Here is a 12,637-nt window from a genome sequence, read left to right on the forward strand (position 1 = left end):
GGTATGCAACATAATATTAACAGTAGTTTCATTGGGGCTGCTGCAGGAAGTGTTAATCTCCTTTCCTATAAAATTGGATTTTCTGTTCTATAAATTTATACATGAATTGAATATATGCCCGAAGAGAAAAGGGGGAAAAGCTGAAAAGCTAGAGGAGAGAAAGCAGCAGCAGGGAAGTGAAGTGAAGACAAAGAAACCACTGCACCAGTCCACGCTGAAAGGAACAGGAGAGACAGGACTAAATCAGTCCTTGTCTCTATCCTGCAAACCCAGAGAGTCCCCTGCTTTGTTCTGGGAAGTCCGGCTAACGGACTCTAGCCAAGTCCAGCACAGTTGAAATGCATAAGTGTAACTGTATAAAAGAAGAAATTAACAGCTTTATCCTGGGAGTGGAGGTGGAGGAGTGCCCTCAGGAATGCTGATATTCCCAGAGCTGCTTCTCTCCACCTTTGTGTTTGCATCACAAGCTCCAGGAGCCCCTGAAAAGCAAGCTATCTATTTTCGAGAAGTAAATCTCTTGGACGGATACCTTCTGTTCACGGGCTGGAGAGGGAAGGTGCTGGGCTGTGTGTTGGAACTCCCAGCCAGAGAAGACAGCTATCTCTTCTGGCAGAGGTTCTCAGGGATGAGACCATGTCTAGTGGGGATTTTCTCCAGATTCGACAGCCTTGGCCCTACCCAAACACGCAGCTTTGTTTTCACCATACATCACTCATCCTGAGACCTTTCGTTTTTCCTTTCAAGCATCCACAGGTCAAATACTGTGTGTTCCCAACAGTCTGAACTTCTTGGACCAGCAAAGGGGGCCATTCATTTTGCTTAGCACTCCTTTCACATTTCTATTGTGTTCAATTTCCCACTCCCCCTACCCAAGTCCCCAGAGAATAACTTCTTCCTTGTTTTAACAACTTGGACCACGGTCAAGGTTGATGTGTTTCTCCATTTTGCAGGATATTTTCTTCAGAAGAGACAAAACAGAGGCTGACAGAGGAGCTGGGCTTGGGAGCAGCGTTGGGAAATCAGCAGGCATTAGGAACACACAAAAAATGCTTCTAAAGAAACACAAAGCAGACAACAACGCAAGGTGCCACCCACAGAATTATTCAGAAAAGCGGACTAGGGCTGAGAAAGATTTCCCTGCGATTTTTTTCTCCCAATAACCCACTTAGAAAATTTAATCTCATTGTTTCTAGGTAAGGAAAGCGGTCAGAGTTAGCAAAGTAGCTTCATAACGTATCTTCCCTTTGACTTAAACTGAAATACAACATTCTCCCACTTGACGTCATAAAAGCAGCTCTGATTCTTATCATGCAGAGATGAAAATGAGTAAAGGGAGAAGGAGAGAGAGGAGTAAATCAGTGGCAAGATTCTTTCCTCCTCCTCGTGTGGGTGCTTAGTCGTTCAGTCATGTCCGATTCTTTGCGACCTCATCAACTATAGCCTGGCAGGCTCCTCTGTCCATGGGATTTTTCAGGCAAGAATACTGGAGTGGTTGCTATTTCCTCCTCCAGGGGAATCTTCCCAACCCAGGGATCCAACTCACATCTCCTGTGTCTCCCACACTGCAGGCAGATTTTTTACTGGCTGAGCGATCAGGGAAGCCCCTCCTCGCCCATGTTTCATGTTTTCTTCTTATCTTGCCCTCACTCTCCCTAAAACTCTATCCCCACCCAGTATAACACTGCTTCCCAACATCTAATGAAAGATGTCTCTGTGGACTTGCCTAGGACACAAGGAAACAAGCTTATTCTTTTTTAAAAAGTATAATTTTCAAAGAAAGAAAATGTGAATAAATATTTAGTATTAGTCTCAGGTGCACGATCTTTTAATAAAAATGTGATAATGCTTCTTTTTTATGAGTGATTTAGAAATTACATCCTTTTTCCCCAAAAAACATGACTCAGACATCCAGTTTCCCTGTTACACATCTACACTGTCACCATGATTTCTCACACCACTGATTTCAGATAGTGTCCAGACACTAGTTATGGATTAATGCAAAAACACAGTTAGTTCTCTTTGTCATTCTTCGCAGAGGATCTTTTCCCAAATTTTCCATGAAAAGCCCTTTCATACCATGACAAAGGAAAACAAATCTGGTACAGAGAATAAAGACACCTACTCAGATTATGTACCCGCTTGGAAAAACCACTTTCTACTGGGATATTAGTTTCAATTGTATCCAGTTCTCAGCTGTTCATGGGCTTAAAGGAAAGAGCTAAGGAGTTGCTATTTTTAGAGCTAAGAGAGGCAAATTGTGGGTCATGATACATTAGCAAGTTGTAAAATCACAACCAGCATTTTTTAAGATGATATGCAATAAAGCAGAAAACATCAGTAAGTAAAGCATGTAATATTTTTTAGTGAAAATATGTGTGTATATGTGTGTTGTGTACATTCGGTCTCAGTGTAAAGGTATTTTTAACTGTGGTCACAGTCTAAAAAGTTTAAGAAACTCTAATCTAGAGCCCAGATCCTGCAGTCAGACAGAAGTCAGTTCCAACACGGCTCTGACATTTACTCGCTAAGTGAACCTGCTTAGGTAGCGTAACCTCTCAAGCCCTCATCTGAAAGATGTGTGCGACTACAGGATTGTCGTGAAAACAAAAGAGAAGTACATAAAGCCCTTCACACCTGGCCCAATAAGGTTCACATTCATCTTTAGATAAATATTCAACTTCCACACATTCAGCAAACATTTAGCTGACTTACAGTATGTGCCAAAGAGATCAAAAACCCAACGTGAGAGAAGATAAACTAGACAATTGTAACTTTTTGTTCTCCGGAGAGTTACAGTACTCTTATCAGACTATCTATTGGAGTCACTTGATGCTTTTTACACAGCTCTCTGAATAAAGTATTCAAGAAGCACATTTTAATTTCAAGAATCCTTTTCCAAAATGTAAACACCAGATCAATGAAAACTCTTCTAGTTTTTGTTTCTTATACAGGATTGAACAAAACAAATTTATTCTCACTCTGCACTTCATCTTTATAGCTTTTGACTCCCTGCTGCTGCTGCTGCTGCTGCTAAGTTGCTTCAGTCGTGTCCGACTCTGTGCGACCCCACAGACGGCAGCCCACCAGGCTCCCCCGTCCCTGGGATTCTCCAGGCGAGAACGCTGGAGTGGGTTGCCATTTCCTTCTCCAATGCATGAAGGTGAAAAGTCAAAGTGAAGTCGCTCAGTTGTGCCCGACTCTTAGTGACCCCATGGACTGCAGCCCACCAGGCTCCTCTGTCCATGGATTTTCCAGGCAAGAGTACTGCAGTGGGGTGCCATTGCCTTCTCCTCTGACTCCCTAGCAAGTGACTAATACCATGTGCCTGAAGATTTTAAAAGATACCAAGGTTATCTCACCAATGGAAAGACCCAGATTAAAATATATGCCAAGATTCCTTATACATAATTCTTGTAATTAAGTAAACAAACAAAGCCTATATTCCATCATGAAGAAATTTTAAAAAACTGAAACATACTCCTCACTTCACAATCATGTTCTATCTATTCTTGGCATGTAGTTTGGGGAGAGTTACTGAATTCTGAGAGAAGAGAAGAAAAGTAAGGGATTCAGAAAGAAAGGCTGGGACCAGGAAAGATAACATAAGTTGCAAGTAGGTGGAAAGATACAATGCTGAAACTGTCATCAACCCTTGGATGGAAGTGGGTAGAGAAAAATTCCCAATCAACAGCAGGCTTTTATACTTCTGGCCTAGAGAAAGGAAGCGGAGATTTGGTTAAAATAGTTGACAAATTGCGGGCTGGGTGTGGAAAGAAGGCTCTAATAGTTTTAGAAGATGAAAAACACCTTTGCTGATCACCAAAGGATGATCCAAAAAACAGCACAGAACCAACAAAAGAAAGAAGGGCCAGAAGAGGGAGGCTGATTCTGGTGTTTAAGAAGAGAAAACAAAATCAAAAGAAACAGTTACAAAAATGTCCCAGGGTGCAGGTTGTAAGGCTGGGGAAAACACAGATGTTTAGGAACTCTAAAAAGTCTTTGCAGAAAGTCTGACCATAGATTTGGGGTTAAAGTTAAGTTCTCCCTGAGAGATTTAAAGGTAAATAGAGAAAAGGCAAGTTAAGTATGGCTGAAAGATTTGACAGATGTAACAAGAATATGTGTAATACCACAAATTAAAGATTTTTTTGAAACATTTGCCAGGAAATGAGCAGGGTTCCTAAGGCATCATTTCTTAAGTTGTTTTCCAGGAGTATGCTGATGAGAAATGTCACCACCTCCATTTTTACCCACATATATATCTACAGTAAATAAGAGGAGGCAGAGAGAGAAAGGGAAAAAAAAATGGATTACTTCTTCCCATCCCTGCACCAACTGCTGCCCTGATTACCCGCCGTCAGTCCTAACTCCTACATCACCCCAGCTGCCAGTCAACAAGGCCTACATCGTTTGCTTTGCCGTCATCGCATTGTCCACTCACTTGCTCTGCCCTTCTGTCCATTTCACTGAGCTGGAGCTCCCAGCAGCAACTCTAGAAAAGAAGAAGAGGTGGGAATGGGGACTGGAGCATGCACGGCTCTAGCGAGCCCAGATCCCACAATCCAATGAGAAGCCACTACATACACAGAGATGAGGCGCCAGCTGTCTAGTCAAGAGTGCTGAACTGTGTCCCTGATCCCACCTGGGCTGATGGTGGGGGTGGGCAGTAGAAGGCCCCACAAGGAGACTGGAAAGAGCCTTTGCTTTGGAATCAGAAGTGGACTTGGAATCTCAGCTCTATCGCACACATAGTATGATGTGAGCTTGGGAAATTACTTAAATCTCTAAGCTTGACGAACTTCTTTGAAAAACAGGATAACAGTGCCTAGGAGGCATCATAATGCCATCAGGAATATAGGATGAGGGGACCCAGATGAGTATCTGTTACACCACAGGGGCTTTGTGACTGTCATGGCCGACGGCCTATCCACTCAGATTCAAACCTAAGAGTGACTTCTCTTACTGTTTAAAGCAAGTTCCACCTTGCTTTTTTCATTTCCAGGTGCAAAGCATTGCCCTTACCTATGTTTGACTGCTGTGTTCTCTGTATTCTGGTTGTGTATCAAATGTGATAAAAGCCTCTTGAGGCAACAAGGTGTGACCACATCTGACTTTGGATGGTCCAAATCACCTTCAGATACAAGTTTAGATCTTGGACTTTGTAAACTCAAAGCATTTCTTGGGAAGATGATATAATGTTTAACTTTGGTGATATCATAGGCAAAACATAAATATTAAACAAGGTTGAATGCACACAACTTTAAGGAACTCTAAAACATCTAATAAGGAAAGGCCATATGGAGTTTTCCCAGTATTCTCAACCCCTCATTCTAGACAAAAACATCCCCTAACTATATTCCTAAAAATTTAATACTGAACAAAACTGACCAACTGGGAGAAGGAGGCAAGCATCTTAATTCTGTAGAGAGCCACGCCTATTCTACAACTGTGCTCTCTTCCTATGGAATAAGGACCTTGAAAATGGTTCAAACAGGTGTAAGTTACTGTTGAAGGGAAATGGAGTAGAGAACTTACCCCTTCAATGTGGCTCCTAAGTTCATCTGATTCCAGGTCATGCATTCAAGTTGGGAGGTCATCTGGTATAAATTGTCACTGTCAGAAAAACGTCCAGAGTTAGAAATTCATAGTATACAACATATATGTGTGCAATTTTTTTTTCCAAAAAGCAATAGACTTTTAATTTTTCTTTACAGTGAAAGCCTCCACATTTTCCAGAATGGACAGAATACATAAGTCTAAAATGATTTTCATTTCATCCCACTGATCTCTACATGTCATTCAATTCACACACAGCAGAAAGGATGTGAGAACAATTTGGAAGCCTTTGAAAAACCTTAGTAGAGCAAACACTGAAGTTTCTAAAGAGGTATTAAACCTCTGAAGGGAAGAGGCTAAAGGGAGTGAAACTTTGAAAGGCAACACAGGCTGGATAGCTCAACATTAAAGTTAAAAGCCTGGAGCTGAAAGTAGAAAGACAGCAGATTAATTATTCGTGAAAAGGCCATTAACTTGTTTTAATCAAAAGGATAAGTATCATGTGGATTATGAGGGCCTGAAAAGTCAAAGAGTGATGGGTGATGGATGGTCTAATACTCAAGGATGTGACAAGCAGAAGAAAGAGGATGATAAACTCTAGATACAACTCAAGGAATCATTCTCTATAAATTTTATGGTCATGGTATAAGTCAAAGGGAGTTTTTTTCAAAGGCCCCAACCCAGACCTTTATTATATAAGGGAAAACAATGGCTGATCATATACATTAAGATCCCAAAGGAAAACTGTATCACCATATAAACCAACCAAAAATTATTCTCTTATTTTCCACATACAACTTTTAAAACCATGTCTATTGCATATGTCTTAAAATACTTCTTTAAATGCATTATAGAAGAGCTGTCACATTTATTTCCTAAAATAACACTCTTCTCAAAAGTATCCTGCATGGTACAACTCCACATCTTTATTACATGTTTTTATTTTTACTAATTCATTAATTTCATATTTATCTCTTTTCTAGAAAACTAACATAACAACCGATCACCAGAAATCTACATAGCCAAGTTCTATTAGCGATACATTTAGTCCTGAAGTAAAATGGTTAATTATGAAATCTGAAGCCCAAGAGATGAATGGTTTTCTCTGGGAACCTTTGGTCTAAACACATTACAGACCATTTCCATTCCACCTTCATGGCAGAAGGGAAAGAAGGTAAGAAGCTTTCAGTATCTAATGTATGTGATACCAGATCGCAAATTCTGGACAATCTCCATCTTGTCACCACATTCCTTTGGGCTGCTTCATCCATCGGGCAGAGGCAACACCAAAGTTTAATTAAGAGAAGGTTTTGTCAGGCCAGCCAAACTGGGAACCTGTGGAGGGGTGAGGAAGTAACAGCATGTATCCCTTGGAATAAATGAACCCTGTGCTCTCTCTCAACATCGCTTGATAAATCACGGTAGAGTCCATCTGCCTCTCATAGAATGACTCTGAAAATTATTTGGAACTCCTTAGTGGCGGGCACACAGAATAAGGAGGAAGTCAGATTCCAGGAGGGAATTTTACATATGAAATGTGAAGTGACTTCAAACTCCAAGTATGTGTAGTTTCATTAGTCAGTGCCTATCTGGACCCCATCATTCATCCCCGTGTCCAACTGGCTATTATGCTACTACAATATACTACATATCAATGAAAAAAAAAAAAAAAAGATTAGTTTCTCCAGCAGCTTCTCTGTTCACAGCCGCGGTCGGTGCTGGTCTGTGCCACTACATTTAGCAATTCCACGAATTCTTGCTGTAAGGCCAGTGTAATTAATTCCTGAAGGACCCCAATTTTTATTAGAAGTGCCAGCCTGCTGCATTTAACACAGGAGAGTTTCTTGAACTTTCTTTGGGCTGACAGTTCATTAATAAGCGGCCTCCTCCACAATCTCTACTGGTTTTTGTTCTCCTGTGCCTTTTCATCAAGCAATCCATTTATTAATCTTGCCATTAATCTCAGCCAACAGGCATTGTATTCCCCAGGCAGCTCTCTGTTTTTGTCACTGATTTTTTAAAAATTGTTCACCAACTAAAATCACTCAGCCCTGGTTGACAATTTTCCTAGGTCCTACTGGGATTGGGATCTTTCTGAAATTATTTCATCCTTGCATAAGACTAACAACATTGTAATTTTCAAGAGATCTGAGAAGCAAGATGAGTGACAGGAGTTTACACATATGGGTCAATGAGTCCCAAATATCTAACTTTATGATTCTGGAATTTTCTCACAGACTTAAAAAAAATAAGCCCAACAGATTCCTAAAGAGAAAATAAGTTTTTAAGTACATTTTATTGCCCCCCCCCCAGAAAGCAAACCTTCTTAAATACAGAATCTATGCCTTATATATGTATCTTCCTAGTGGGGGCTTGAAAATCCTCTTTACTGCACTGCTTAATAGGTAGCCACTAGTGAGACATGCTGTTTAGAACCTGAAATATGGAGAGTGCCACATGCTGAATTAAGAGTTGGGCTTTCGGAGTTAAATAGAATATTTTTAAATTTTTCTGTTTCTAATTTTTTAAATTTTCTAATTTTTTAAATGTGGCTACCGGTAAACTTCAAATTAAGTAGATGACTTGCATTATGTTTCTACTGAACAGGGTTCCTCTGTAAGTTTTAGGACCTTGAGCAAATCAGTTCAAGTCTCTGCACCTCAGTTTTCTCATCTGTTAAACGGGAATTTTAATCTCAATCAGTCTAAATTTACAGGGATGTTGTGAAGCTCTAACAATAACTCTTTCAAGACTTCAAAGATAACACATTTCACTTTTTCTAATCCATCAGATTTCATACAGTACACTCATACATCACCAATATTCATCACAACAACTCCGTGAGGCAGGCATACTCATGACTGCCTTATGGTCGTCATTTATCAGAGGAGAACTGAGGCTCAGAGACTTGTCTAGTGCTGACCTGCCTGATGCCCCCACCTCCACTCTGCCCCGCCCCTTTAATGGCTTCTTGGCATGATTTGAACTCTGAGCCTTGTTCTCTCACTGCTATTTAAATAACAGAAAAAACAATATGATAATAGTACAGACAAGAGTCTGGAGGTCAAAGAGAATAGTGTGCCAGGGTCCCAAGAGGACCCCCACTTCTGGATTCAGTAGTGCTGATAGTTCAGCCTGCAAATCCTCTTAAGAGGAGAGAAGGTGAAAAGAGCCAAAGGAGAAGGGCTTTCAGAAAATTCCCAAGCAAAAACCAAAAAAAAAAAAAAAAAAAAGATTTCCTGAGGCTGCCCATAGAATCAGAGCACGATTTTAACCACATCCTGCCTTCTGCTGGCTAGGGCTCCTCAGTGGGTTCAGTCAGGCAGCTTGGTTGGCACCATCTTCCAACTGGAAGTCAATGACAGTAATGACAATAGCTGCTGCTGGGAGAGGACAAAATGTGAATCTGAGCTAAAAATACCGGGCCCAAGCTCTGATCTCTTTAGGCGATCGGTCAACACCCAGCTCTCATCATGAAAACCCACAGAAAGAGGCAGCACCAGTTAAGGAATATATGACCCCTGGCAAACAAAGCATCTAATTACTAAATAACCACTGTAGGTGTCGGCCACCTCATTCCCAGAGGAGATCAGATAAGCAGGTGGTTTGGCTCACAGCGACCACAGTGGTCACGTAGGCATTTCAGCTCCCCATCTAACTCTGTCTGCTCAGAAAGGAACGCTGAAATTGCCGGCTGCCAAAATATATTCCAAAATATATGGTCATGGTGTCTTTTATATTTTTTCAAGTAGATCTTGAAATTAAAAAAAAAAAAGTCACTGGTTTCCTATGTAAGAAATGTTTGAAGTTGGAAGCAAGGGAGAGAGGAAAGAAACTTCTATAACTGGGATTAATGCAAGTTGGAGTAAAATAAAAGGAAGTCAGTCCTAGCAAAAAGGGGAACTTAAAAGGAAGTCAGTAGTAGATCATATAGAGTTTGTTTTGGCCTGGACTGCAGGATTACTGAGTTCTCGACCTCTGCACAAAAAGAAGGGAAGAGAAAAGCTCTCTGCTATTATCTGGACCAGAACTCCCTCACTCTTCAAATGCATGTGTAATTCAAGTACATGTTCATCTTTAAGTGTGTTTAAGTATATTCAGAAGAATGAGGTAGAAACATTCTTTTTGCCACTGGAATGGGGCTGCCGAAGACTTATCACAACCTGAGTTGCCTCTGCCAGACGGCGGTTGTTGTTTAGTCACTGAGTCGTGTCCGACTCTTTGTGACCCCTCGGGCTGTAGCCCACCAGACTCCTCTGTCCACAGGATTTCCCAGGCAAGAGTACTGGAGGGGGTTGTCATTTCCTTTTCCAGGGGATCTTCCTGATCCAGGGATCAAACTCACGTCTCTTGCACTGCAGGCGGGTTCTTTACCACTGAGCCACCCAGGAAGCCCCCTGCCAGATGGTTATCAGCTGGCAAACCAGCATCTTGGTGGAAAAAAAGTGTTTCCCAGGGTGAAAAAAAAATTCCCAATAAGAAAAAGGCATATGTAAGTGGCATCTGTGCTCAGAATTCATGTTCCCAGAGGTTTCTGTAATAGCTTTGCCCCACACTTCTACCTGATAACTAAGGCCCATGCACAGAGGCTGCAGCCAAATTTCCACAGACCTTTTCCTGCCTTCTTCCCTCCGAGGCGCCATGGAGGCGGCCTGTTCAATAATTTCTGCCCAGCAGGCCATGGTGAATAATCATTTTACAGTCAATCTCTTGGTATTGTCATTTCTCTCTAGCTCACCAGTGAACCAAAGAAAAACCCACCGGGGCTTTAACTTCTATTCATAAACACTTGATCAGCACAAAAGTTGCAGGAATATTTGAAACTAGGTTTTTCCCGCTCCCTGGAGACAAGTTTAAGTCAAATCTTTCTTTGATAACACTGCTCACCACCCTGGAAACCATTTCAAACTTTCTGCCTTCATGCCTACCTATATGGGAAACAAGTATTGTCTTAAGTGAAGCTTGTACAGCATATCAAGTATTTGTAGACGAACATGTAAAAAGAGACATTATTAATTATTATTTTATTTCTTCAGGTGAGAGCTCTTCTCTGATTTAATTCTACATTGAAGGCCAACCTAAATGGCAGATCATGTACTTCCCACTGACTAGATTCCCCAGAAGCTCTATAAGCTGCTAGAAGCTTCTCTCACATGAAAGACAATCTGTATGGAAATAGACTCCACTGTCAACTTCATCTCTGGTGAATCGTCACCATTCAATCAAAAGTATTCAAATCAGCAACTACTGCTTCTGCATTTGAAGTTTTACCTGACAAGGGGCCAAATAAGCATTCTTGTTTAAATTGGTAGGACAGTTACTAAAAATGGATACGCAAACCTAGTAAAAGAACAAAATGAAAAGGAAACTATAATGTCTAAAAAGATTAGTGCGTGTGGGAATATTTTGCAGGCCCAGAACTCCTTTTCAAAGTAGCTGTGAGAATCAACCCATGAAATGGGCGTGGTCAAGGACTGCTGGCTTTAAGGGGCTCAGCAAGCAGCAGGAGAGACGGGACTTGTGGAAGAGGATTCAAGGGACATGAGTAGGGAAAGCCCTGCTAGCTGCCTGTTGTAGGTCACCATCAGGAGAAAACTGTGCTTAGCGGGGTTGGACTTCACTACTTCTTCCTCTCAGAGGAGCATGGAGGTCCCACCTTCCCTGAAACCTTGCTCTGGGCAAGCACAAATCAGGGTGGCCCTGGAAGCTGTTGCTCCCCCTGGGTCTGGATGGGTGAAGAGAAAGGTCTCTGCCATTTCAGCGTGTTTCTTTACGAGCCTGGACTGAACTTCAGTAGTTCTCACTACTGGTAAAGGCAAAGCTAGAGGAGTCCGGAGTTTGAAAGACGGAGGCTTTGTAAGTTAAAGACTTTTTGGAGTGAAAACTCAAGTTAGCTCTTACAATACTGACTGATGAAAATACTGCCTCTGATCCACAGAGCGATTTTGATTGAAAACTATGGGTAAAACGAAAGGATAATGGGGTTTCTTTCACAGATGTGAGGAATAAAGACCTTCCTCGAGCAAGACCTAGGGCAGACAGCACCTTTGGAAAGGAAAGGGCCCTTAAGCATCAGGACAGGCAGCCAGGTGCCGGGAGAGAGGACGGATGCAGAGCCTCACACCTGTTTTGTCCCATACTGTGTCTCACCAAGCAAATTTACCTCCAAGGGCCTCAGTTTACTCCCCTGCAAAATGGGGGTGATAACCTACTGAAACTCTCAAAGAGTTTCAGATTAAATATAAGTCTTACATTTAATTATGGATTAAATGTAAGATTAAGTGCTTAGAATGGTTTCAGGAGGTAGTAAGCTTATGTAAGCAATTATTAGCAAAGGTGCTATATTATATAAGAGGAATATTTCAGGTGGAGGACAGTGAGTGACCTGGAATCCCTGTGGGCTTTAAAGACAAGAGAGACTGAGAATCAAATCCTAGTTCTGATTCTCATTGCTAGGTAACTTGGAAAAGTTCCTCTGAGTCTCTGAATCTCTCTCTTCTTTAGCAGAGTGGGGATGGGAGTACCGACCTCAAAGGTAATCAGAAGAATTAAAATGAGTCACTTGAGTGAAGCAAGTAGCACAGTATGCCACAGCATAAAATATGCAACAACGCCTAGCGATGATGTAATCAGGGCTTGCGCTTTCACCCAGCTATGATCGCTGGGTTCCAGAAGGGCTGGAATCTGGCTCCAGAATCCTTAGTGACCTTCAGAATAAACTCTGCCCACCCTCAATATGTGGGGTGAGGGGGGCAGAGAACGCTTTCCATAAGTAGACTGGGGTCATTTTTTATACACTATTCATCACATCTGTATACAGCTATACCTCCTCAGATCTGTTACCTGAAAGAGAGGAGTCACTTTACAGTTCTCTCCAAATAGAGAATTTTGAGAATTTTCTCAAAGCAAATTCACATTGTGTAGTGCTTATTTAATGTCAGTGTATATACCAAATACACTAACCCCAGACTAAAGCCAAGACTGGGGAGACAGAAGCAGCTTTGGAAGGGCAGGGCAAAGAGTCCTGGCAGGCTGCCTTAGCAAGTGTAACAAGGCAAACAAAATACAAATTCAAAAAATA

The 12,637-nt window shown here is 41.6% G+C and overlaps 1 protein-coding gene across 5 annotated transcripts in view; it reads right to left on the reverse strand.

The window, feature by feature from the left end:
• Positions 1-12,637, reverse strand: part of WT1 (WT1 transcription factor) — a 48,452-nt gene that overhangs the window by 26,584 nt on the left and 9,231 nt on the right. For 4 of the 5 annotated variants that reach the window (XM_040258951.1, XM_040258955.1, XM_040258953.1 and 1 more), the window contains 2 exons: positions 5,536-5,613; positions 4,442-4,492 (listed from right to left, as the gene is read on the reverse strand). In XM_040258951.1, the coding sequence (XP_040114885.1) occupies positions 4,442-4,492; positions 5,536-5,613 (129 nt within the window). The remainder of the gene's footprint in view (positions 1-4,441; positions 4,493-5,535; positions 5,614-12,637) is intronic. The other variant, XM_040258954.1, reaches the window with a different exon arrangement.

This window comes from Oryx dammah, unplaced genomic scaffold (assembly GCF_014754425.2).
Source record: "Oryx dammah isolate SB20612 unplaced genomic scaffold, SCBI_Odam_1.1 HiC_scaffold_17, whole genome shotgun sequence".
Taxonomy (NCBI): Eukaryota; Metazoa; Chordata; class Mammalia; order Artiodactyla; family Bovidae; genus Oryx; species Oryx dammah.